The 24,150-nt window shown below is 69.4% G+C and overlaps 6 protein-coding genes across 17 annotated transcripts; 4 read left to right on the top strand and 2 right to left on the bottom strand.

Moving 5' to 3' along the window:
* The first annotated feature begins 42 nt into the window (after positions 1 to 42).
* Positions 43 to 7,339, top strand: PCOLCE (procollagen C-endopeptidase enhancer). Its single transcript, XM_038126136.1, has 8 exons — positions 43 to 225; positions 520 to 637; positions 1,860 to 2,118; positions 4,019 to 4,143; positions 4,577 to 4,713; positions 5,410 to 5,690; positions 6,861 to 7,034; positions 7,113 to 7,339. Exons 1-8 carry the CDS (start codon positions 98 to 100, stop codon positions 7,253 to 7,255), a joined length of 1,365 nt encoding a protein of 454 aa, XP_037982064.1. The 5' UTR covers positions 43 to 97; the 3' UTR covers positions 7,256 to 7,339.
* Positions 7,340 to 8,521: 1,182 nt separating this feature from the next.
* Positions 8,522 to 15,458, top strand: LRCH4 (leucine rich repeats and calponin homology domain containing 4). 8 transcript variants are annotated; one of them, XM_038126132.1, is made up of 17 exons: positions 8,522 to 8,808; positions 9,203 to 9,347; positions 9,420 to 9,546; positions 9,617 to 9,722; positions 9,818 to 9,954; positions 10,024 to 10,097; positions 10,180 to 10,276; positions 10,343 to 10,400; positions 10,486 to 10,532; positions 10,615 to 10,661; positions 10,732 to 10,809; positions 11,163 to 11,205; positions 11,322 to 11,415; positions 11,494 to 11,534; positions 11,640 to 11,732; positions 12,190 to 12,246; positions 12,323 to 12,488. In XM_038126132.1, the coding sequence occupies exons 1-17, from the start codon at positions 8,613 to 8,615 to the stop codon at positions 12,431 to 12,433; spliced, it is 1,551 nt and encodes a 516-aa protein (XP_037982060.1). In that variant the 5' UTR covers positions 8,522 to 8,612; the 3' UTR covers positions 12,434 to 12,488. The 8 variants fall into 8 exon arrangements, 6 of the variants coding, with proteins under 6 accessions (XP_037982060.1, XP_037982059.1, XP_037982057.1 ...); XM_038126131.1 differs by having other exon boundaries at positions 8,526 to 8,808; positions 9,665 to 9,722; positions 10,180 to 10,400; XM_038126130.1 differs by lacking the exon at positions 12,323 to 12,488 and adding an exon at positions 13,124 to 13,339 and having other exon boundaries at positions 8,528 to 8,808; positions 10,180 to 10,400.
* Positions 13,367 to 16,129, bottom strand: AGFG2 (ArfGAP with FG repeats 2). 4 transcript variants are annotated; one of them, XM_038126140.1, is made up of 12 exons: positions 15,873 to 16,129; positions 15,501 to 15,594; positions 15,306 to 15,421; positions 15,121 to 15,223; positions 14,953 to 15,052; positions 14,737 to 14,850; positions 14,328 to 14,391; positions 14,205 to 14,248; positions 14,058 to 14,123; positions 13,885 to 13,944; positions 13,736 to 13,788; positions 13,443 to 13,652 (listed from the first exon to the last, which is right to left on the bottom strand). In XM_038126140.1, the coding sequence occupies exons 1-12, from the start codon at positions 16,106 to 16,108 to the stop codon at positions 13,590 to 13,592; spliced, it is 1,113 nt and encodes a 370-aa protein (XP_037982068.1). In that variant the 5' UTR covers positions 16,109 to 16,129; the 3' UTR covers positions 13,443 to 13,589. The 4 variants fall into 4 exon arrangements, with proteins under 4 accessions (XP_037982067.1, XP_037982068.1, XP_037982070.1 ...); XM_038126139.1 differs by having other exon boundaries at positions 13,367 to 13,652; positions 14,953 to 15,223; XM_038126142.1 differs by having other exon boundaries at positions 14,953 to 15,223; positions 15,852 to 16,094.
* A 1,126-nt stretch (positions 16,130 to 17,255) lies between these two features.
* LOC119696418 (neuronal tyrosine-phosphorylated phosphoinositide-3-kinase adapter 1-like) lies at positions 17,256 to 20,874 on the bottom strand. Its single transcript, XM_038126148.1, is given in 7 exon segments — positions 17,256 to 18,109; positions 18,208 to 18,348; positions 18,431 to 18,731; positions 18,733 to 19,244; positions 19,338 to 19,576; positions 20,130 to 20,280; positions 20,737 to 20,874. Coding segments are annotated over 6 exon segments (1,707 nt in total). The 5' UTR covers positions 20,279 to 20,280; positions 20,737 to 20,874; the 3' UTR covers positions 17,256 to 17,744.
* Positions 20,875 to 21,167: 293 nt separating this feature from the next.
* LOC119696415 (TSC22 domain family protein 4-like) lies at positions 21,168 to 22,832 on the top strand. Its single transcript, XM_038126143.1, has 4 exons — positions 21,168 to 21,612; positions 21,697 to 21,791; positions 22,027 to 22,075; positions 22,498 to 22,832. Exons 1-4 carry the CDS (start codon positions 21,340 to 21,342, stop codon positions 22,678 to 22,680), a joined length of 600 nt encoding a protein of 199 aa, XP_037982071.1. The 5' UTR covers positions 21,168 to 21,339; the 3' UTR covers positions 22,681 to 22,832.
* A 131-nt stretch (positions 22,833 to 22,963) lies between these two features.
* Positions 22,964 to 23,976, top strand: PPP1R35 (protein phosphatase 1 regulatory subunit 35). 2 transcript variants are annotated; one of them, XM_038126145.1, is made up of 4 exons: positions 22,964 to 23,091; positions 23,198 to 23,417; positions 23,501 to 23,613; positions 23,694 to 23,976. In XM_038126145.1, exons 2-4 carry the CDS (start codon positions 23,222 to 23,224, stop codon positions 23,871 to 23,873), a joined length of 489 nt encoding a protein of 162 aa, XP_037982073.1. In that variant the 5' UTR covers positions 22,964 to 23,091; positions 23,198 to 23,221; the 3' UTR covers positions 23,874 to 23,976. The 2 variants fall into 2 exon arrangements, with proteins under 2 accessions (XP_037982073.1, XP_037982072.1); XM_038126144.1 differs by having other exon boundaries at positions 22,964 to 23,118.
* The last annotated feature ends 174 nt before the right edge of the window (positions 23,977 to 24,150 follow it).

Raw genomic sequence — 24,150 nt, 5'->3', positions numbered from 1 at the left:
CGCCCCTTCCCGTCCATCCCCGCCCCCCGTGCCCCCCTCCCCGGCCCCGGTGCCCCCCCGGCCCCGTTCCGGCCCCGTTCGCCCCGGCCCGTTCGCCATGAGCCGCCTCGGGCCGCCGCTGCCGCTGCTGCTGCTCGGGGCGCTGGGGGCCCTGAGCCCGCCCCGGGCCGCGGGGCAGGAGCCGCCCCCGAGCCCCCCGCCCAGCCCCCGGCCCAACGCCACCAGGTAACGGCACCCCCGGGACCCCCGGCACCGCCCCCCGAACGTGGCACCGGGGCGGCACCGCCACCCCCGCGGCCGGGGCTCGGCCGGGGCGGGACATTCCCGGGACGGGACATTCCCGGAGCGGGACGCGCTCCTCCGCGAGCCCCGGACACCCCCCGGGCACCGGCGCCTCTCGCTGCCGGTCCCGAACCCGAACCCCGAGCCGGGGCTGCCCCGAGCCTGCCCGGGACCGGGACCGCCACCCCCCGCCCGCGGGTTCCCCCCGTGACCCCCCCGTGTCCCCCCCCCCCCCAGGCCGGTGTTCCCGGTGTTCCCGTGCGGGGGGGACCACCGCGGCGAGTCGGGGTTCATCGCCAGCGAGGGCTTCCCCCGGCACTACCCCCCCGGCAGCAACTGCACCTGGACCATCACGGTACGGACCCGCGGGCACCCCGCGACCCCCGCCCGCCCGCCGAACCCCCGGGGCACCCCGGAGCCCCCCGGGGCAGCCCGGACCCCCCCCGGGGCACCCCAAAACGCCGGGGGTCCCCCGGCTGTCCCCTCCCTGGGTCCCCAGGTCCCACCCGGGGCAGAGGGACAGGTGCTGACACTGCTCCGTGTCCCCCCGGTGTGACTTTGTGCCACCCCCATTGACACCCAGGGCCCAGTGGTGACACGCCAGTGTCCCCAAACCCCGTCAATCCCCCCCAGACCCCCAGTGGTGACACCCCAGTGTCCCCAAACCCCGTCAATCCCCCCCAGACCCCCAGTGGTGACACCCCAGTGTCCCCAAACCCCGTCAATCCCCCCCCAGACCCCCAAGGGCCAGTGGTGACACGCCAGTGTCCCCAGCGCTGCTGCTGATGTCCCCTGATGTCCATCCCGGCCCTTCAGTGTCCCCATAGGTCCGTGAAGACCAGGTGGTGACACCCCAAAGTGCCACCTGAGGGCCAGGTGGTGACACCCCAATGTCCCCAAACCCCGTCAATCGTCCCCCAGCTGCCCAAGGGCCGGGTGGTGACCCCGCAGTGTCCCCCAGTCCCATTGGTGACCCCGCAGTGTCCCCAATGTCCCCAAGGGGCTGTTGGTGACCCCACAGTGTCCCCCAGGTCCCGTTCGTGACCCCAGAGTCCCCCAGGTTGCATTGGTGACCCCACAGTGTCCCCCAGGTCCCGTTGGTGACCCCACAGTGTCCCCCAGGTCCCCGAGGGCCCGTTGGTGACCCCACAGTGTCCCCCAGGTCCCGTTCGTGACCCCAGAGTCCCCCAGGTTGCATTGGTGACCCCACAGTGTCCCCCAGGTCCTATTGGTGTCCCCCAGGTCCCGTTGGTGACCCCGCAGTGTCCCCCTGCTCCCATTGGTGACCCCGGTGTCCCTGAGGGCCTGTTGGTGACCCCGCAGTGTCCCCCCAGCTCCCGGTGGTGACCCCGGTGTCCCCCAGGTCCCCGAGGGCCAGGTGATGACCCCGCAGTGTCCCCCAGCTCCCGGTGGTGACCCCGGTGTCCCCCAGCTCCCCCCGCTCCCGGTGGTGACCCCGGTGTCCCCCAGCTCCCCGAGGGCCAGGTGATGACCCCGCAGTGTCCCCCAGCTCCCGGTGGTGACCCCGGTGTCCCCCAGCTCCCCCCGCTCCCGTTGGTGACCCCGGTGTCCCCCAGGTCCCCGAGGGCCAGGTGGCCACGCTGTCGTTCCGCGTCTTCGACCTGGAGCCGGACCCGCGCTGCCGCTTCGACGCGCTCTCGGTGTTCGGGGGCCACGGCCCCGCGGCGCCGCTGCTGGGGCGCTTCTGCGGCACCTTCCGTCCCGGGGCGCTGCGGGCGCCCCAAAACCGCCTGCGGCTGCACATGGAGAGCGACGGCGGCACGGCCGGCAGGGGCTTCCTGGCCTGGTTCAGCGCCGGCAGCCCCCCCAGCAACGGTGGGTCGGGGGACGGGGAGAGCCCCGGGCCGGAGCGAGCGGCGGGGAGGGAGCACCGCCGGCGGGGAGCAGGGACGGTCCCGCGCGAAGGGGGCGCCCCAAAAGCAGCCAGAGAGAGCCCGGAGAGACGCGAAAGCCCGCGGTGACGCCGCCGGAGGCTGGGGAGAGCCCAGAGCGCCACGGAGAGCCCCAAAAGCGGCGGGAGGAGAGGGCAGAAAGCGACCCAGGAGGTGCCGGGCGCGCTGGAGAGACAGGGGGAAGGAGGGGGAAGAGGGGGAATGGGGAACTTCGCAGGGGAAAAGCTGGGGAATGAGGAGAAAACGGGGGGAATGAGGAGAGGACAACAGGGGGAATGAGGAAAAAACGGGGAATGAGGAGAGAACAACAGGGGGAATGAGGAGAAAACAGGGGGAATGAGGAAAAAACAACAGGGGGAATGAGGAGAAAACAGGGGGAATGAGGAAAAAATGATGGGAATGAGGAAAAAACAGGGGGAATGAGGAAAAAATGATGGGAATGAGGAAAAAACGGGGAATGAGGAGAGAACGGGGGGAATGAGGAAAAACAGGGGGAATGAGGAAAAAACGGTGGGAATGAGGAGAGAACAACAGGGGGAATGAGGAAAAAGCACTGGGAATGAGGAAAAAACAGGGGGAATGAGAACAGTGGGACTGAGGAGAAAACAGGGGGAATGAGGAAAAAACAACAGTGGGACTGAGGAAAAAATGGTGGGGATGAGGAAAAAGCACTGGGAATGAGGAAAAAGGGGGAATGAGGAGAAACAGTGGGAATGAGGAGAAAATGCAATGAGGATAAAATAGTGGGAATGAGGAAAAAATGGTGGGAATGAGGAAAAAAAGAGTGGGAATGAGGAGAAAATGGAATGAGGAAAAAACAGTGGGAATAAGAAAAAAAACAAAACGCTGGGAATGAGGAGAAAGTGGGAATGAAGAGAAAGTGTCAATAAAAAAGAGGGAAAAGCACGAAACTGGAAACAGAAAGGGAAAACCCCGATGGGGAACTGGGGAGAAAAGTGAGAGTAAAAGAAGAGAGAAGTGAGGGAAAACTGTGAGGAAGAAATGGAAAAGGGTGGAGAGGAAATGGGGGAAAGTGTGAGGAGAAAACAGGGAAATGAGGGGAAAGTGCAAGGGAGGAAAGGAGGGGAAAGCTGGGGAGAGGAGGGGAGGAAAGCGTGAAAGGAAAAGGGGGAAAATAAAAGGAAAAGAAAAAAATGAGGGGGAGAAACTGAGAAGAAAAAAATTTTTAAAAACTGAGGAGAAAAATGAATGAAAAGAAAGGAGAAGCTGGAGGGAAAAATAGGGCAAAATGTCAGGACAAAACGAAGGAAAACTGTGTCACAAAATGGAGGGAAAAGCAGAGAGGGAGCAGAGACCCCAAAACCACCCAGACCCCGAAATCCGCATGGAACAGCCAAAACCCCCCCATATCCACCCAAAATCCCTCCGAAAACCCCCAGAGCCAATCCCCTGGAGACCCCCGGAGCCCCCCCAAGCCCCCCCCAAATCCAGCCCAACCCTTTTGCAGGGCCCCCCCAGGGACGGCGCCGCTCGGGGGTCTTTAATAAACCCCATTTTTTCGGGGAGTCCTGGCACTATTTTGACGGTGAGTACGACCCCCCCCCCCCCCCGAGTCCCCCAAATTTACAGACAAACATTCCCGGGGGGGGGTCTCGCTCCCCAAATTCCATCTCCTCCCCCCTCTCCCCAGTCCCAGGGTGGTTTTGGCGGAGCCCCCCCCAAATCCCAGATTTTTTTTTTTTGGGGGGGGGGGTCTCAGGGACAGAGGAGACGCCGGCGGTGCGGGAAGGGGGAGGATGGGATGGGGGGGTGTCCAGACGTGTCTGCGGCCCCCCCAAAAACGTGACCCCCCCACCCCGCAGAGCACCAGTTCTGCGGCGGGCGGCTGGAGAAGCCCCAGGGCAGCCTGAGCACCCCGAACTGGCCCGAGGAGAACTACCCGCCCGGCATCAGCTGCTCCTGGCACATCGTGGCCCCCCCCGACAAGGTCTGGGGGTCCTGGGGGGGGGGTTTGGGGGGTCAGGAGGGCTTTGCAGCTGTTTGGGGGGGGGGTGTCTGGGCAAGCCTGGGGGGTTTGGGAAGGAGAGAAATCCCTTTGGGGGATCAGAAATCCTTTGGGGGGTCAGAAATACTTTGGGGGTGTCAGAAGTCATTTGAGGGGTCAGAAATACTTTTGGGGGGCTCAGAAATCCTTTGGGGTGTCAGAAATCCTTTGGGGGTGTCAGAAATCCCTTGGGGGGTCGCAAGGGGATGTCGGGGGCGGCTGAGGAGAGAGCGGGACGGTTCGGGGAGGCTCGGGGGAATTTGGGGAGGGGTCCGCAGGGGCTGGGGGGCTGCGGGGGGCTGCGGGGGGCTGCGGGGGGCTGCGGGGGGCCCGGGGGCGGCGGGCCGGGCTCTGAGCGCGGCTCGGGGGGCTGCAGGTGGTGGAGCTGCGCTTCGGGAAGTTCGACGTGGAGCCCGACCCGCACTGCCGCTACGACTACGTGGCCGTGTTCGAGGGGGGGGCGCGGGACGACGCGCGGCGCCTCGGGCGCTTCTGCGGGGAGGAGACCCCCGGGTGAGCCCCCCGAAACTGCCCCGGCCCCCCCAACCAGCCCTGTCCCCCCCGACAGCAACCTGGACCCCCCGAGCACCCCCAAACCCAGCTGGGATCCCCCCAAACCCACCCTGGGACCCCCCGAGAGCCCCCAAACCCACCCTGGGACCCCCCGAGCGCCCCCAAACCCACCTGGGATCCCCCCAAACCCACCTGGGATCCCCTGAACACCCCCAAACCCACCTGGGACCCCCGAGCGCCCCCAAACCCACCTGGGAACCTCCCAAACCCCCCAAACCCACCTGGGAACCCCCCAAACCCCCCTGACCCCCCAAATCCCCAACCCCAAAGCCCCCAGCCCCATCGTGTCCCCAAAGCCCCCCTGACCCCAAAGCCCGCAGCCCCATCCCAAAGCCCCCCTGACCCCCAAAAGCCCCCCTGACCACCCCAAATCCCCCTGACCCCCCCAAATCCCCCTGACCCCCCGCGCCCCCAGCCCCATCGTGTCCCCAAATCCCCCTGACCCCCCCAAATCCCCGACCCCAAAGCCCCCAGCCCCATCGTGCCCCCCGTGCCCCCCTGACCCCCCAAAAGCCCCCCTGACCCCCCGCGCCCCCAGCCCCATCGTGTCCCCTGACCCCCCGCGCCCCCAGCCCCATCGTGCCCCCAAATCCCCCCTGACCCCCCAAAAGCCCCCCTGACCCCCCGCGCCCCCAGCCCCATCGTGTCCCGCTCCCCGGAGCTGCTGGTGCAGTTCGTGTCGGACCTGAGCGTCACCGCCGACGGCTTCTCGGCCACCTACACCCTGCGGGAGCGGGGCGGCGCGACCCCCGCCACCCCCGCGGCCCCCGCGACCCCCGCCCCAAAGCCCCGCGGGGGCCCCAAGGCCAAGCCGCCCCCCGGGCCCCCCAAAGCCGAGCCCCCCACGGGCGCGCCCTGCCCCCAGCGCTGCCGCCGCGCCGGGACCCTCCAGAGCAACTTCTGCAGCAGCGACTTCGGTGAGAAACCCCGAAAACGGGGGAGAGACCCCGAAATGGGGGGTGCGGAACCCCCAAACCGCGGGGAAACTGAGGCAGGGGGTGTGCAAAAAGTTCTGGAGAATTCTCCAAATCGTGAGGGGAAACTGAGGCGGGGAGCGCCCAAAAACCTTTGGAGAATTCCGCAAACCGTGAGGGGAAATTGACACCGGGAGCACCCGGAAAGTTCTGGAGAATTCCCCAAACCATGAGGGGAAACTGAGGCCGGGCGTGGGAGAATCCCTCAAAATTGTGAGGGGAAATTGACACTGGCAGCCCCTGGAAAGTTCTGGAGAATTCCCCAAACCCTGAGGGGAAACTGGGCAGCACCCGGAAAGTTCCGGAGAATCCCCAAACTATGAGGGGAAATTGACACTGGGAGTACCCAGAAAGTTCTGGAGAATTCTGCAGAACCGTGAGGGGAAATTGACACCGGGAGGACCTGGAAAGTTCTGGAGAATTCCTGAACTGTGAGGGGAAACTGAGAATTCTTCAAATCGTGAGGGGAAATTGACACTGGCAGCCCCCGGAAAGTTCTGGAGAATCCCCCAAACTGTGAGGGGAAACTGAGGCCAGGCTTGGGAGAATTCTTCAAACTGTGACGGGAAATTGACACTGGGAGTACCCAGAAAGTTCTGGAGAATTCCACAGAACCGTGAGGGGAAACTGAGGCTGGGTGTGGGAAAATCCCTCAAAATCCTGAGGGGAAATTGGCACCGGGAGCACCCGGAAAGTTCTGGAGAATTCCCCAAACCGTGAGGGGAAACTGAGGCCAGGCTTGGGAGAATTCTTCAAACTGTGACGGGAAATTGACACTGGGAGTACCCGGAAAGTTCTGGAGAATCGTGAGGGGAAATTGACACTGGGAGTACCTGGAAAGTTCTGGAGAATTCCGCAGAACCGTGAGGGGAAACTGAGGCCGGGCGTGGGAGAATTCTTCAAACCGTGAGGGGAAATTGACACCAGGTGCACCCCCCCAAACCGTGAGGGGAAATTGACACTGGGAGTAGCCAGAAAGTTCTGGAGAATCGTGAGGGGAACCCGGCACCGGCAGCGCCCCGAAGCGGGCCGGGGCCGGGCGATCGGCGTCCGGGAGCCCCCCAAGCCCCGTCCCCGCGGTCTGGGGCCCTAACCCCCGCTCCGTCCCCGCAGTGCTGACCGGCACGGTGAAGTCGCTGTCGCGGGGCCCGCCGCAGGAGCCGGGCTGGGCCGTGCTCTCGGTGCTGGGCGTGCACAAGGCGGGGGCGCTGGCGCTGCCCCAGCCCGCCAAGGGCGCGGCGCTGCGCCTGCAGCTGCCCTGCCGCCTGTGCCCCGCCGTCAAGAAAGGTGAGTGCTCGGGGGGCCGCCCGCGGGGCTCCGCGCCGCCGCCCCGGCCCTGACGCCCCCTCCCCGCGTCCCTTCCAGGCTCCAGCTACGTGCTGATGGGGCGCGTCGGGGCGGACGGCGCGGCCGTGCTGCCGCCCGACGCCTTCGTGGTGCCCTACCGCCCGCAGCAGCAGCAGGTGCTGGGCAACCTCAGCAAGAGGCCGTGCCGGGGGACGCCCTGAGAGCCCCCCCGGGCCCGGGACCCCCGCGCCGCGCCCCGGGAGCGGCCCCCGCGCGTTCGCTAATAAAGGGTGCACAGATGGAGAGTGTGCGTGAGGGGGCTGGGGGCAGCGCCGCAGGCAAGGGGGGACACCAAAATGAGACCCCAAAATGGACCATCAAAATAGGATACCGAAATGGAACCCCAAAATGGGACCCCCAAATGGTACACCCAAAATGAGAACCCAAAATGGACCCCAAAATGGGACCCCAAAATGGGACCCTCAAAATGGGACACCCAAAATGGGACCCTCAAAATGAGACCCCAAAATGGACCATCAAAATGGGACTCTCAAAATGAGACCCCAAAATGGACCATCAAAATGGGACTCTCAAAATAGGACCCTCAAAATGGGACCCTCAAATGGGACCCTCAAAATGAGACCCTCAAAATGGGACCCCCAAAATGGGACCCCCAAATGGGACCCCAAAATGGACCATCAAAATGGGACCCCAAAATGAGACCCCAAAATGGGACCCCAAAATGGGATACTGAAATGGGACAGTCAAAATGAGACCCCAAAATGGGACCCCAAAATGGGACTCTCAAATGGACCCTCAAAATGAGACCCCAAAATGAGACCCCAAAATGGGACCCTCAAAATGGACCCTCAAAATGAAACACCAAAATGGGACCCTCAAAATGGAACCCCCAAATGGACCCTCAAAATGGAATTCCAAACTGGGAGCCACAAAATAGAACTCCAAATTGGGACCCCCAAAATGAGACCCCAAAATGGGACACCCCCCCTTTAAGTGTTGCGGCTCCTTTAAGAGGAGAGGTGGGCGGGGCTGAAGGACAAGGGCGTGGCGTCCAGACCTTTCCCTGCTTGTCAATCATTGCCGTAACTCCTGATTGGTGGAGCCGCCACGCCCCGGCCACGCGCACGGATTTTAATAATGCCGCTTTTGCGTCAAACGCGATTGGTTGGCAACACGTCAATCTCGGGCGCTGCTCCCGCCTCCTCGATTTCCATTGGCTGATGCCGCCAAAATTTGCGCGGCCGTTGCCAGGCAACGAGCTCCCCGTTCTCGCTCGCGATTCGTGGAGATTCTGCTTTAGCTGTGATTGGCTGCAGTTGCGCCGCACCCCCCCATCCCTTGGCGGCGATTGGTTCACCCTTCCCATCAATCAAAGAGCGAACTTCCGCACTTCTCCCGGCAGCGCCCCCCACTCCCCCTGTCCGATTCGCCGCCTCCCCGCGCGCCCCTCGCTCTGATTGGCCGCCGCTGCGGCCCCGCCCCCTGCGGCGGGGTCCGGAAGCGTCCGGGGCTCAGTCGGGCAGCGGCGGCCGCGGCGAGCGGAGCTCCGGGCCCGCCATGGCCGCGGGGGCGGTGGGGGCTGTCCCGGCGGAGCCGCCGCCGCCGCTGGGCCGCCTGCCCGGAGGAGCCGGCACCGAGCGCGCCCTGGAAGAAGCAGAGGCCTCCGGCACCCTCAGTCTGGCCGGCCGGCGGCTGCGCGCCTTCCCGGCGGCGGCGGCGCGGCGCTGGGACCTCAGCGACACCACACAGGCCGGTGAGGCCGCGGCGGCGGGGCTGGACCCCCGACCCTCCCGCGCAGCCCGGGGTCGCTCGGGGCGTTTTCCCCGCCCGGGGGAAGCTGCGGGTGCCCCGCCTGCCGGGGCCCCCGGGGGCTGCCGGAGGCGGGCGAGCGGCGCCGGGACGGGACGAGCCGGAGCGCCTGGTCCGGGCGGTCCGGCGGCTTCGGCTTCCCCGGGCTTCGGCCGGGCGGCGCGGGGTCCGTCAGCGCCGCTGTCCCCGCGGGTCTGCGTCCCCCGTCCTTATCCCGGGGCTCCGCTGTCCCCGTCGATCCCTTCCCCGAGGCTGCCTCGTCCCTGCCGCCCCCGATCCCCGGAGATCTCCTGCCCCCGGCAGTGCCCCGTCCCACCCGCCGCCCCGGCTCCCCGCAGACCTGTCCCGGAACCGCTTCGGGGAGGTGCCGGAGGCCGCCTGCCGCCTGGTCTCGCTGGAGGGGCTGAGCCTGTACCACAACTGCCTGCGCAGCGTGCCCCCGGCCATCGCCAACCTGCAGGCGCTGGCTCACCTGGACCTCAGGTACGCCCGACCCCGCCGGGGCCGCGGGGGGCTCCGGCAGCGCCCCGTGACCCCGCCGCCGTGTCCCCGCAGCCGCAACCAGCTGAGCTCGCTGCCCGCCTGCCTGTGCCTGCTGCCCCTGCGCGTTCTCAACGCCAGCAACAACCGCCTGGCGCGGCTGCCGCCGAACCTGGGCTCGCTGCGCTCGCTGCGGCAGCTGGTGAGCGGGGACCGGGCCGAGCCCCGCGCCGCCGCGCCGGCGCCGCGCTCAGCCCCGTTTCGCCCCGCAGGACGTCGGCTGCAACCGGCTGCGGGCGCTGCCGCCGGGGCTGGGGCAGCTGCGGGCGCTGCGGGACCTCAGCGTGCGGCGGAATCAGCTGGCGGCGCTGCCCGAGGGTGGGTCGGGGTCCTGCGGGGGTCCCGCCGCTCTCTGGGGGGGGGGGTCTCCTGGATCCCCGCGTGGATCCCCTGTGTCCGTGTCCCCCCCCCAGAGCTCTCGGAGCTGCCCCTGGTGCGGCTGGATTTCTCCTGCAACCGGGTGGTGGCGATTCCGCGCTGCTTCCGGCGGCTCCGGCACCTGCAGACGCTGCTGGCGGACAACAACCCCCTCCAGTTCCCCCCCGCCCAGGTGAGGGGGGCCCCGGGGCGTCCCCAAGACCCCCCAAAAGCTCCAGCTGAGCCCTCTGTGCCCCCCCAGGTCTGCCTGAAGGGCAAAGTCCACATCTTCAAGTACCTGGAAGCCGAGGCTGCCGCCCATCCTCCCCCGGCATGGTAAAGGGGGGGCTCCGGGAGGGGGCACCCCGCTCTTTTTGGGACTTTTGGGGTCTCTGAGCGCCGTTTGCCCCCCCCGCAGCCCCCCGGACGAGCCGTGTCCCCTCCGGCCGCGGGGGGGGCTGGACTCCGGCTTCCACAGCGTGGACAGCGGCAGCAAGCGCTGGTCGGGGAACGAGGTGGGATTCGGGGGCGTCGCGGGGGGGGCAGATTTGGGGTGTCCCCCAACCTCGGCACCGTTTCAGTCCACGGACGAGCCCTCGGAGCCGAGCCGGCAGCACAGGGAGACGCGCGGCGGGGCAGGTGAGGGCAGGGGGGTCCCCAGAGCCCCCCCGGGACCCCCCGTCACCTCCTGGGGACCCCCCCGTCACCCCCCCTGTCCCCACAGCTGGTGACAGTGACCCGGAGCAGCTGGAGGAGGAGCCCTCGCCCGAGGTGAGGGCACCCCCCACCCTCTCTGATCCCCCTGCCCCAAGTTTTGGGGTCACCCCCCCCAAATCCTGATCCCCAACCCCAGGAGCAGCAGAGCCAGAGCCTGAGAGGTGACAGCCCCGAGGGCACCAGGTGAGGGGCTGGGGGGCTCTGGGGGGGTCTGGGGGGGTCTGGGGGGGGTCTGACCCCCCCATCCCTGCAGGGGGGTCCCCACTTGCCGGCGGCGCCCCAAGAACCTGGAGGTGTGGATGGAGAGAGAGACGGAGAGGAGCCGGGACAGGTACAGGGGACAGGGACAGGGAATTTGGGGTCAGGGATGGGGAACGGGGAATTTGGGACAGTTCCTGGGGTCAGGGACTGGGAACTCGGACTGGGGACTGGGAATTGGCGACAGGGACTGGGAATTTGGGACAGGAACTGGGAATTGGGAGTGGGAACTGGGGTCAGGGACTGGGAATTGGGGACAGGGTCTGGGAGCTGGGGACCGGCTGACGGGTTTGGGGCTGGAATCGGGGCTGGAATCAGGGCTGGGACAGGGACGGGGTTGAGGGGGCACACGGGGACCGGGGCTGGGCTTGGGAACGTGGGGGGACAGGGGCCAAGGGCCGGGCACTGGCTGCTCCCCCCCCACAGGACCCCCCCCCGGAGACCCCCCCAGGCGCCGCCGCCGCTGCGGGTGAGGACCCGGCTGGCCTCGTTAGGCTCAGTCCTAATTAACACGGCTCCTAAACACCCTTTCCCCCCCAGCTCAGCCCTAATTAACACGGCTCTTAATTCCCCTGCCCCCCCCAGGACCCCGACGGAGCCCCCGGCCCCCCCTGCAGCCCCCCAAAACCCAGCGCCGGCCTCAGCCCCTCCTCCTCCTCCCTCAGTGCCACCAGGGCAGGTAGGACAGAGCCCCCCGTGTCCCCCCCAGCCCCGGACCCCCCAAAACTCCCCCCTGACCCCCCCGATCTCCCCGCAGCCCCCCCGGACCCCGACCAGCTGATGGCGGAGGTGCGCCAGGTAAGGACCCCCCGCTCTGCCCTGCCCGGGCGTTTTGGGGGGCTCTGGGGTCCGTGCCCCCCCTGACACGCCCGGGGGGTCCCCGCCGTGCCCCCCGCCCCGCAGAGCCTCGAGGCGCTGCTGCAGCTGCGGCTCCCGGACGAGCTGGGGGACCCCGAGCTGCTGCGGCGCGCGGCCGCCCGCCTGCGCCCCTGGGCCGTGAGTGCACCCCAAAACTGCCCCAAAACTGCCCCAAAACACATCCCAAAACTGCCTCAAACTGCCCCAAAATACACCCCCAAAATACACCCCAAAATACACCCCAAAACAGCCCCCCTGAACCCTGAAACCGCCCGCCTGCGCCCCTGGGCCGTGAGTGCACCCCAAAACTGCCCCAAAATACAGCCAAAACTACCCCCAAACTGCCCCAAAAACAGCCCCAAAATACACCCAAACTGCCCCAAACTGCCCCAAAATACACCCCAAAATACACCCCAAAATACACCCCAAAACAGCCCCAAACTGCCCCCAAAACAGCCCCAAACTGCCCCCAAAACACCCCCTGAACCCCAAATACTTGCCCCTGACCCCACCAATCCCCCCCGAACCCCTTTTTTCCCCCCTGAACCCCAACCCTGGCCCCCAGGCCCCCCTGACTCCCCCTTCTCCTCCCCAGAGCCCCCCCAGCCCCCGCCGGACGCCGCCGCCCCGCCGCCGCTCGGGGCTCCCCGAGGTACCGCAACGGGGGGTGGGTTAATTCGGGGGGGTCCCCGTGCCCTCCTACGGCTGACGCGGGGTGTCCCCCCCAGGTGAAGCCCCCCCAGCCCCGGCGCCCCCCGCCCGGGCTGCTCTTCGCCCTCTTCTATGGCCTCCTCATGGCGCTGCTCGTGGCCGCCCACCGCGCGCTCTTCGGCTGCTGAGGGACCCCCGGAGCCCCCGGGGAGCCCCCAAACCCCGGGGGAACCCCCCAACCCCGGGGGGGGTCCCGCCTTTGCACCTTTCCTCGCCCCCCCCCCCCGTTCTTGTGCCTTAACGCTGGGGAAACTGAGGCAGGGAAGGGGGAGGGGCTGAACCCCTGGTGCCCCCCTGGGGGTTAATTACTGACTGACCTTAATTATTCATATTATGATTAATTATGAGTTATTACGATGAGTTTTATTATTATTATAATGAGGTATTATAATGAGTTGTTATGCATAATAAGTTAATTATTACAGTTAATTGTAACTTAATTGTGGCGGAAGAACGCTCAAACACGGATGACCAAAATTTATTGTAATTAATTATTATTAAAATTATATTTAACTATTATAGGGCTGACGCACTAATTATGATAATAATAATAATTTTATTTCTGAGTGTGGATCCCCCTCAAAACCACACTTGGTACATCCCTGTCCCTTTGTGACCCGAGGGTCACCGGCAGGAACCAAACCCCGGGGCGGGGGGGGGTTCAGTGCTGCCCCTCTCCTGCTGCCGCCGCTCAGCTTTTTGTCCGTTTTCGCCCTTTCTGAGCCCAAAACGGGCCGCCCCCCCCGCCGAGCTGTGCTGCGCTGCCCCGTGTGCCCCCTCCCCAGAGCTCCGCCGCTAATTCCGCCCTTCCCCAGCAGGTGCGGGAGGAGCCGAGCCGGGCCCGGGCCCCGCGGGGGGCGCCCGTCCCCCCCCGGTGTCCCCGTTAATTCGTCACTTCCTCTCCCCGGTGTCCCCGTTAATTCGTCACTTCCTCTCCCCGGTGTCCCCGTTAATTCGGCGCCATCTTTGTTTCGGGCAGGCCGCCATGGCTCTGCCCTCAGCGGTGAGGCGCCGGCCGCCATCTTGGCTGAGGGCACATAGAGGGCTGAGGGGGTGCCATCTTTAATGAGGGCAAAGCCCTGAGGGGAGGCTTCTCCCGCGGCCGCCATCTTTACCGGGGGCAGCGCCGTGAGGGGAGGCCGCCATCTTTAGTGAGGGCAGCGCCGTGAGGGGAGGACGCGGCGGGACCGGCGCCGTTTCTACCGAATATAGATTAGATACCGCGATAAACGTCTCGGAACAAAAACAAAACCTGGTCCCGGCGGAGGAGCGGTGCAGCTGCAGTCATAGGAAGGGGTTGGTGGCGCGGTGCCTGATGCCCAGCGGCGCCGTCGGGGCCGGGACCGGCTGGGGGGGCACAGGGAGGGGGTCAGCGGCAGGGAAAGGGGGTCCGGACCCCCCTCAGCCCCCCACGCCGCCCCGGTCCTCACCAGGAAGGGGTTGGTGGAAGCTTTGGCAACGCTGAACGCAGCGAAAGGCAGCCCTGGGTGAGGGGGGAAATGGGGAGGGGTCAGTCAAGGGGCTGGGCAGTTTATAAATATATATAATTTAACAATATCTAACACCCCCCGGCTCTTACCATCGGCCTGGAAGGGGCTGGGGAAGCCCCCAGGAACAGGGGGCGAGGTGAAAGCAGCACCTGAAAGAAGGGACACAGGATTGGGACCCCCAGACCCCATCCTGGTCAGGAATGGGGGGTCAGGGGGGTCCAGACCCCCCAAATTGGGGAACAGGGGGCCAGGGGTCACTCACCGCTGCTCTCGAAGGGGTTGGTGGAGGGTCTGGGGGCCACGGGGGCTGTGAAGGGGTTGGTATAGCCTGAGGGAGGGCACAGGTGTCACCCCTGGTCCCCCACCCCCATTTTGAGGGGTCCGAAATGGGGGGTGAGGCCTGACTTACCCCCCTGGGGCAGCACTGGGGGGTCCCGGAGGGTCCCGAAGAGGCTGCGGGGGGAGGGGGAGCCGTGAGGGGGGAGGGTCGGGTCCTGCACGGCCTCAAGGTGTGTGGGGGGCGGGGCAGTACCTGACAGAAGCTCCTCCCCCTGTGGGCGGGACAGGGGTGGCCACGCCCTGTGCAGCCACACCTCCTGCAGGGGCAAGAGAGGAGACATGGGGGGGGGGGGTTCCCAAAATTCCCGGGACCCCTGAGAGTGGCAGAGCCCCCAAAACCTCCCCATAACACTCAAAAAAGGGGGTTCATACTAATCCTGGGTGGGAGGGCACCCAAAACCCCTTCCCCAGCCCCCAAAATGAGACGGGGGGGGGGCTTCTTCCCCCCTCCCCAGAAATTCCAGACCTCTCGGGCTGACACCAAATCCCTCCCCACCGGCCCCACAGCTGCCGTGGAGGGGTGGTGGGACCCCAAGCCCCCTCCCCAGCACCCACAGGGACCCCAACCCCTCTCCGAGAGCCCTGGGGGGGTCACAGGGTACCTGTGGGGGTGGGGGGGATGTGGAAGGGGGGCACTGCTCCCTCAAAGGTGGGTGCTGCAGGGCCGCTTCCAAAGGCGTTGAAGCTGGGGAAGGCAGGCCGGGCTGGGGCTGGGCCTGGGGAGGGGGCTGGGGTCACTCGGGGGTCACCAGGCCCCCAAGAGACCCCTGTGCTCCTCGACCTCGCCCCCCCCGAGCCCCCCAGAGCCCGGAGCTCACCAGGGAAGGCAGCGAAGGCGGGCACAGGGCTGGCGAAGGGGTCCCCCCCGATGTCAGCCAGGAGGTCGGCGCCGGCCTTTGGGGCTGGCCGGGGAGGGCACTGGGGGGGCACCGCAGGGTCAGGGGGTGCCGCTCCCCCTGGGCCCCCCCAGACGGGGCCGGTCCCACCTGTGGCAGCGTCCCTGCGTCCCCACGGAGGAGCTGGGGGGGCTCTGCTGCGGCGCCTCGGGGGGGCTTCCCTTGTTCTTTCACCTGCTCTGGCGCCACGTACCTGCCGCGGGAGGGGAAAACGCTGCCCGGGGGGTCCTCACCCCGCGCCGCCCCCCTAAAGGCGCCCCCAGCCCCTCCGGTACCATCGCTTCTTCTCGTATTTCTCCTGCAGGAACTCCTTCACCTTCTGCGGGTCGCGGGAGTCGGGGAGCAGCGACGTCCGGGGGTCGAAGGTGCCGAGCCAGACCCTCCTGCAGGCCTGGGGGGTCGGGAAGGGGCCGTGGGGCCGCGGGCGGGGTGGGACGGAGAGGGCCGGGCCCCCCCGGCCGCCCCCTTACCTCGTTGCCGTGCGCCTGCAGGAACAGCACCTCGGCCTCGCTGAACGTCGTCATGGAGATGGACTTGACGCGGTGCGGGGGGTTCAGTCCCCGCCTGCGGGGGGAATTGGGGGGTCAGCGCCCCCCCCTGCGCCCGTAAACACCCAAAAAGGAGCTTTTTTCCCTCAAAAAATTCGCCCCAAAACCAGCGTGTGCAGCCACGTGCCGCGGCCACGCCCCCTCCGCCGAGCCCCGCCCTCTCCGCTAAACCCCGCCTCCAAATACAGCAGCAAATCAGGGACGGCTTCACCAGGTTCGGCCCCGCCCACTGCGCTCAGGTGCGAGTTAGCCCCGCCCCGGCCCCGCCCTCACCCCGGGCCCCGCCCCGCTCACAGCGCGCCCGAGCAGCCGGTGCACACGAGGCTCCCCACGCTGATGTCCACGTAGGTGACGCCGCGCTGGCCGCATTCGAAGCAGAGCCGGTTGGCGGGAACCGCGCTCACCAGCTCCCGCACCCGCCGGCACCAAACCTCGGCCTCCGCGTCCCGGCCCGCGCTGCCCCTGCGGGCTCCGGGGCCTCCGCCGGGCCCCGCTCCCGGCCCGCCGCCGCCGCCGCCGCCCGCCGCCATCTTCCCGCTGCCGCGGGCCCCGCCCCCCGGCCGCGGCGCCGCCGCTGATTGGCCGCGGCCCGCGCGCCGCCGCTTCCCGCCCTTTCCGTCTCCTCAGCGCGGGGGGCGGGGCGGCGCTGAGGGGGCTCGGCGCCGCCCGGCGGGAAGCGCCTCGTTTCGGGCGGATTTCTCGGGAAAACGGCGCTTTCCGCCAGGCAAAGCGGCATTCTGCACCACCAAAACCAGCGTCTTCCACCAGCGGCGCGTCCCGGCTGCTACCGCCGTGAGGGAAGGGGCTCTGGGCCCCCCTGGCTCTTCCCGCCCTTCCCGTCCCCTCAGAGATGTCCCCCACCCCACCGACCCCTCACGGAAATAAAACTCCTCTTTGGAGTAATTTCCCGCCGAAGTTTGTGATATTGCTCCTCTCCGTAACACGAGACGGTCTGGGGAGTCTCAATGCTCTCACTCAAACTCTTCCCCTCATTATTAATGCCTTTAGTGAGGGTTTTCTACCCAAATCCGAGGTGAAGGCGCGCTCATTTGGGTCATTTTCCTATAAATTCCCAGTTACTCCCTTTAAATTTGGGTGGTTTTCACCCAACAGTCCCTATTACTCCCCTCCATTTCGAGTCCTTTCCCCCAAAACCTCACTAGTATTTCCACTCCTCCATCAATTCTTGGTTTCTTTTCCCACAAAATCACAATTACCCACGCTCTCCCTCCCTCCCAGTCCCATTTTGGGGCAGTTTCAGTCCCATTTTTGGGGGGGACCCAGTCCCATTTTGGGGCAGTTTCAGTCCCATTTTTGGGGTGTCCCAGTCCCTTTTTGGGGCCCTCCCCCCCCCCGGACAAGCTTTTTTTCCAGCTGCATCTCTCTTTAATAGTGCACAGAACCACGTTACAAAACCCCCCCGTCCCCACGACCCCCCCCCCAAACTGGGGCCCCCCCGGACCCCGCGGGGACGAAGGCAATTCTGGTAACGGGGGGCGGCGGCGGGGGGAGGGGGGGTAAACTGAGGCACAGAGGGCCTGGGGGGAGTCCCAGGAAAGGGCTGGGGGGGCCCTGTGCCCCCCCCCCATGGTCCCCCACCCAAAATCCCAGAGGAGATCCCCCCTCCCCCCCCTTCCAGCACTCCCCCCCACCCCCCCCAGGCCGCACTGCGGACCCCCGGAGCAGAACCCCCTCCCCGGCCCCTGCTCGATGCACCCCCATAAATACCCCCCCATAAATACATTGCAAAGCAGTTACAGCACCCTCCCCGCTCTGGGGGGGCTGCACCCCCCCGGCAGGGGTGACCCCCCCTTTACAGGGACCCCCTCGGCTCGCAGGGGAGGGGGGCTGTCCCCCGATATTGGGGCTCGGCCCCCCCTCTGTGGGGACCCCCCCGCTCTGGGAGGGGTTAATGAGGGGCTCGGCCTCGCCCCGCTTTCTGGGGTGGTTTTGTCTCCCCCCCCCCATTTTTGGGGTCCCTCCTTTGGGGTCTCCGTTATTCGGGGGGGCTCCGCATACCATAAATACCCCCCCCGTTCCTCCCCAACCCGGCCCAGCCGTGTCGCGCCCCCCTCCCCACTTTAGGACCCCCCCCCGTTTATCCTCGGCAGCCCCCCCGAGGCGGCGGGGGGCCGGGCGCGGGGTGCTCCAGGCACCCCGGGGGGCTCAGATGGCGGTGTCCCAGAGCACGGCGTGCGGCCGGCGGGCCGGGGGCGTGCCGGGGGGCGGCGGGGGCGGCGGGCGGCCCGCGGGGGGGGGCGCGGGCAGGGGGGGCAGGCTGTCCTGCTTGCACAGCCCCCCCCCGCGCCCCCCCCGCGCCTTGATCTCGGTGCACACGCAGCGCTTGCGGTCGATCACCTCCTGCAGCTGCCCGTCCCGGGGCCGGGGGGCGCCGGGGAAGCCGCCCGCGCTCGGCACCCCCCCGGACAGCGGCCGCGACGGTGGCGGGCCCCGCGGGAACGGGGGGGCCCCGGCCTGCCGCACCCCCGAGGTGGAGGCGGAGCGGCCCAGGCGGGGACCCCCGGGGAGCTCTGCGGGGAGGGGGCACGGCGTCAGGGGGACACCCCGGGGTCACCCCCAGTGTCCCCCCCGGCCCTCCCCGGTGTCCCCCCCCCCGTCCCGCACGTACCCGCGGCTCTCCCGCACGCCGGGAAGGTCTGGCAGGGCACGGGGGGTCCGGGCCGGCCCCGGGGCCCCTCGGCCCGCACCGGGATCCCCGAGGGCGGCGGGGCCGCCCCCCCCCGCTCCTCCCGGGGGGGCTCCGGTGCTTCTGAGAAAGGGGGGGGAGGTGGTTAGTCCCGCCCACTGGGCGTGACCCAGCCGCAAGCCCCGCCCCCGCCGCTGTCACTCACTGTCGCTCTCCTTCCCGCGCCGGGCAGAGGCTCCGCCTCCTCGGCGAAGGGGCGGCTCCTCCTCGCGGGCGAGGGCGGGGCCTGCCGAGGCCACGCCCCCGCGCAGGCTCTCGTAGGCGGGCGGGCGCTTCCCCGGGGGAGGGGCTTCGGCGGAGGGTGGGAGGGGCAGCGGGCCGAGCCCCGCCCCCCCGCGCTCGCGCCCCGCCCCTCCCGGCGCGTGGTGGTGCGGGGGGAGGGGCGTGGAGTGGCTGCGCGCGCGCGCGGGGGGCGGGGCCTCACGGCGCGAGGGGAGGGGCAGGCGCGAGGCGCCCTCGGGGGGCGGGGCCAGCGGCGGTGGGCGGGGCGGCAGCAGGTTGGGGAAAGGGGGCGGGATGGGGGCGGGGCCGGAGAAAGGGGCGTGTCCGATGAAGGGGGCGCGGCCGGCGTGAGGGGCGTGTCCGGAGAAAGGGGCGTGCCCCGCGTAGGGGGCGTGGCCGGCGTGCGGGGCGGGGCCGCCGAAAGGGGCGTGTGCGGCGTGCGGGGCGTGTCCGTGGAAGGGGGCGTGTCCCGCGAAAGGGGCGTGTCCCGGCCCCTCCCCCGCGGGCAGGGGGCAGCTCATCTCCTCGTAGATGGCCTCGGGCTCCTCGGCGGGGGCGGGGGGCGCGCCCCCCGGGCCCCCCCGCGCGTCCCCCACCATCTCGATGTACACCGGCTCCTCCGCCTCGCCCTGCTCGCACAGCGCCGCCGGCGCCGCCCCCGGCCGACAGCCGCGTCTGGGGGCTGCGCGACGGCTTCAGCGGGGGCGTCTGCCGCACGCAGCCCCCCCGGGGGGTGCCTGGGGAGGGGCAGGGGGTCAGGGGATGGTGCTCCTTCCGATAGGTGACCCCCCAAATCCCCTGCTCCCCCAATTCCCGCCGGTTCCACTCACCCCCTCTCTTGGCGGGCGGTGCCTCCAGGCCGCGGCCCTCGGGGGGGGCGCCGGCGCGGGGCCCGGGGGGGCGCAGGGGCAGCCCCGGGTCGGGGAGCCCCACGGCGTGGCAGGACAGCGAGCGGGGGGCCATGCCGGGGGCGCAGGGCCGGGGGCCGCGCTCCTGCGGCGCCGGCAGCGTCAGGAACCCCACGCGCAGCGGGCGCCGCAGGGAGCCCCCCTCCCGCGCCTTGGGGACCCTGCGGGATAGACAGGCGGTCAGGGGCACCCCAAAACTCTTGGGGATGCCCCGACCCCCTCAGGGATTCTCTGGGAACTCGCTCCTGTGGGGCAGGGCCACTGGGGCACGGGGGGAACTGGAGGTGCAGAAGGCGGGCCGTGGGTCTCGGGGTCAACGCCAGGAGTGCCAGGGGCATCGCGGGTCCTGGAATGGGCCAGGGCTCCCGGGCTCCCCCAGGGTGAGTTGGGGCTCTTGGGGAAATTCCAAAGGGGATCAGCGACCCCCCAGGGTGGTCCTGAGGGATCCCAGTGTCCCCTGAGGGTGGTCCAAGGCTCTCAGTGTCCCCGCAGGGTGGTCCCAGGGGATCCCAGTGTCCCCCTAGCGTGGTCCAGGGGCTCCCAGTGTCCCCTCAGGGTGGTCCAGGGTGGTCCTGGGGCTCCCAATGTCCCCGCAGGGTGGTCCTGGCGTTCCCAGTGTCCCCTGAGGGCGGTCCCAGGGGTACTGCCTTCCCCCCGGGGCAGCCTCGGGGTGTCCGTGCGTGCCCCCCGGGGTGTCCCCGGCTGTCCCCTCACCCCTTGCGCGGCTCCTCGTCGCGGGGGCGCCACTCGGGGCGGCCCTTGCGCTGCAGCAGGCTCATGGCGGCCGCGGGGGGGCGCTCCTCGCCCAGGCGCAGCAGGGCGGCGGCGGCGGCGGCGAGCTCCGACCGCGGGGGGGCGCTCATGGCTGGGGGCGGGGCCTTCAGACCCCGCCCCCCCCGCACCGGGGACCCCCCCTCCCCCCCGCCCCCCGAGTTCTGCTCCCGAGACCCTCCCGGACCCCTCGGGCCCCTCCCGGGCCGCCGCTCGCCCGCGGCGCCGCCGCCCCCACCGCCCGGGCCGCCCCCCGCCCCGCAGCCCCCTCCCCACGCCCGCCAGGACCCCCTCCCCGCCCGCAGCCCCGCTCCCCCTGCCTCCCCGCCACCCTCGGGGCTCCCCCCGACCCCACCCCGAGGCCGCCCCGACCCCCCCCCGGCTCCCGCCGCCGCCGGGGACCCCCCCCAGCCGCCCCCTCCCCTCACGACCGCCCGAATCGCCCCCAGCCCCGGGGTCCCCCCTCAGCCCCCGCCCCACCCGGAGCCCGGCGCGCTCCGTCCCCGTCCCCGCGGGGCTCGGGGCCTCCTCCCTCCCCGCCCCCCGTTACCTGTCGCTCTCTCGGGGGTCCCACGGTTGGGGGGGGGGGGGGGAATCCTGCGCCGCACCCCCCCCCCCACCGCCGCCAGCACGGCCGGGCCCGGGCCGGGGGCTCACGGGGGGCGTTGGCCCATGGCGGGAGGGGGTCTAGCGGCCTGCGGGGGAGGGGCAGCGGGTGGTCACCGGGCGCGGGAGGGGCCCCGGGCCCACCCCCATCCCTCCCCTCCTCCCTCACCGGCCGCTCCCGCCTCCCGCTCGCGCCGCTCCATTGGCGCTGACGCAGCGTCCGGGACGCGCCGCCGCCGCCGCGGCTCCCCCTGGCGGCTCGGAGGACCCGCGGCGCGCCGCGCGGTCACGTGGTAAAAAGGGCGCGGCTTTCGAAGGAAGGCGTGGCTTAGGGGGCGGCGCGGCACCGCCTTAAAGGGCGACATCACTTCCGGTCCGCACTTCCGGGTGCTGCCGCCGCCGCCGCCGCAGCCGCCGGTAACGGCTCCGGGCCGGCCCCGCCATGTTCCTCCTCCTCCTCCCGCCGCCGCCGCCCCCATGAGCCGCAAGAAAAGCGGCTTCGCCATCACCAGCGTGCGCGGCGGCGGCAGCGGCACCGCGTCCGGCGATGCCTCCGCTTCTCCGCCTTCCTCCTCGGGCAGCCCCGGCGGCTCCCGGTTCCGCCTCGTCCGCCTGCTGGCGCCGGGGGAGGTGCTGCGGCGGGGCCGGTGGCTGTGCCGCGATTTCTACGAGCGGGACGCGTCCCCGCGGGGCGGCGCGGGTGCCGGTGCCGGTGCCGGTGCTGGCGGGAGGGTCCCGGTGTCGCTGGACGCCCCCCCGGGCCGGGCCCGCCCCGCACCAGCCGCGCTCGCTCGGGGCGTTCGCGCAGCTCGTGCAGCAGGTGAGCTGGGCGGGGCCTGCGGGGGGCGGGGCCGTGGTGGCCACGCCCCCTCCCCGAGCCCCCCGAACTCGGCTTTGTCCGCAGGCGCTGCCCCCCAAGCCGCCCTCGCCACGCCCAGGGGGCGGGGCCGAGCTCAGCGCGCGCCTGGGATTGGCCGGCGAGGAGAGCGAGGACGAGGGGTAAGGGGCGGTGCTTCCGGCTGCGCACTTCCGGGGCGGGGCTTGGGTGGGAGGGCGGGGCTCGGGAGGTGTGAGGGAGGGGCGCGAGTTCCCCTCCCCCACCCAAAAAAAAAATTAAAAAAAAAAAAAGAGGAAGGAAAAGGGAGGGAGGGGAGGGGAGTGAGCTCTGCCCCCCCACCCCCGCGGTGTCCGTCTGTCTGTCCGTCTGTCCCGGTGACACCGGCCTCGTCCCCAGCGCCGGCAGCGGCGGCAGCGCCATCGACAACAAGATCGAGAGGGCCATGGTGAGACCGGGGGGGCAATGGCGGCGGGGGGAGCTGGGGGTCCTGGAAGGGAGGTGATGGGGCATTGGGGTCCTGGAAGGGAGGCGTCAAGGGGCTCGGGGTCCTGGAAGGGAAGAGTGAAGGGGCTCAGGATGCTGGATCGGAGGATTTGGGGGGATTGGGGTCCTTGATGGGAGGATTTGGGGGGATTGGGGTCCTTGAAGGGAGGATTTGGGTCCTGGAAGGGATGCATCAAGGGGCTCGCGGTCCCGTAAGGGATGAGATGGAGGGCTCAGGGTCCTGTAACAGAGATGTCAGGTGGCTTGGGGTCCTGGAAGGGAAGAGTGAAGGGGCTGGGGGTTTTGGAAGGGAGGTGCCGGGGGTCTCGGGGTCCTGTCAGGGAGGTGCCGGGGGTCTCGGGGCTCGCTGACGGCGTGCCCCAGGACCTGGTGAAGTCGCACCTGCTGCTGGCGGTGCGGGAGGAGGTGGAGGCGCTGCGGGAGCAGATCCGGGAGCTGAGCGAGCGGCGCGCGGCGCTGGAGAGGGAGAACCGCCTGCTCCGGGCGCTGGCCACGCCGCAGCAGCTGGCCCGCCTGCCCGCCCTGCCGCCGCCGGGGCCGCCCTGAGCCGGGGGGCTCGGGGGGGATCCCGGGGGGGATCCCGGGGGTCCCCGCTGCTGCTTGACCGCGAGGAGGGCACGGAGCGCCGCCGAGCTCTCCCGTCCGCCCTTCCTGCGCCATTTGGGGCCTTTTTTAATAAACGCGCGATTTTTACAGCACGGGGGCGGGGCCGTGTTCATTTTGGGGCGCTTTGGGGCGGTTTGGGGGGCGGCGGCCGAGGCGGGGCTCGAACCCGCGGCCTGCGGGGCGCGCCGGGCGCCATCTTGGGGAGGTCGAGGGAGGGGCGCCGCCATCTTGGTGCGGTCGCCGTTAGGGGGGGCGTGGCCGCACCGGCGGAAAGGGGCGTGGCTTCCGCCGCCATGAGGCCGCGCGCGCTCCCGCCGCCGCCGCCGCCGCCCGGGGGGATCCTGCGGCGGGGGGGGCGCGGGGGGGGGACACCGGCAGGTGGGGGAGGGGGCAGCGGGACACCCCCGAGGGCGGGGGGGCGGCGCGGGGACCCCAATCCTCCCCCCGCTCCCCCCAGGTGCGATTCGCGCCCGGCGCCGCCATGCCGGAGGAGGAGGAGGAGGAGGAGGAGGATGAAGAGCGGGGGGCGACGCTGGCGACCCCCACCCCGCACAGCAGCGCCCGGGGCGGTCCCGGTGGGGCCCCCCCCGCCCCGTTCGACGCCCCCCGAGCGGCGGCCGCGCTCCTGGGCAGCTCCTTCGCCGCCCGCTCGGCGCTGGGGGGGGCGGCGGCCGCCGGTCAGTGCCGGGGGGGGGGTTCGGGGAGGGGTCCCGGGGGGGTTCGGGGGGTCCCGGTGTGACCGGAGCCCCCCCCGTTGCAGCCATGAACGTGCCGCACGCCCGGCGCCTCTTCCGCGGGCTCGTCAGCCTGGCCGTGCCCCCCCCCCCGCCGGGGCCGCGCAGGGGGGTCCCGCCCGCGCCCCCCGCCCCGCAGGTGAGACCCCCCCCCCCAAAACCCACCGGGACCCCCCGGTGCCGGCGGGACCCCCACCGTGTGTGTGCCCCTCCCCGCAGGTGCCCGGGCCGCGCCTGGCCGCGCTGGCCGCGCCCGCCGGGACCGGCACCGGCACCGGGACCGGGACAGCGCCCTGGCTGCCGCCCCCCGCGCCCCCCGAGCCGCCCCGGGCCCGCCCGCGCCCCCCCGGAGCCGCCTTCGCCATGTACCGGAAACTGCAGCAGTGGGGAGCGGGGTGACGGGGAAACACCCCCAAATCCCCCCCAAAAAAACCCAAAATAGCCCTGGTCTCACCCCTAAATTCACCCCCAAAATACCCCTCCGTTTAACCCCAAAAACCCTCCAAAATACCTTTTGTTTCACCCCAAAATTCACCCCCAAAATACCTCTCGTTTCACCCCAAAATCCTCCCAAAACCCCCCTTGTTTCACCCAAAAACCCCCCCAAAATACCCCCTTTAAATACCCCTCGTTTAACCCCAAAAACCCCCCAAAAATCCCCCTTTTTTCACCCCAA

Source organism: Motacilla alba, unplaced genomic scaffold (assembly GCF_015832195.1).
Source record: "Motacilla alba alba isolate MOTALB_02 unplaced genomic scaffold, Motacilla_alba_V1.0_pri HiC_scaffold_28, whole genome shotgun sequence".
Lineage (NCBI taxonomy): Eukaryota > Metazoa > Chordata > Aves > Passeriformes > Motacillidae > Motacilla > Motacilla alba.
Note: the sequence above shows the minus strand (reverse complement) of the source record. Positions and strands in the feature narration are given on the sequence as shown.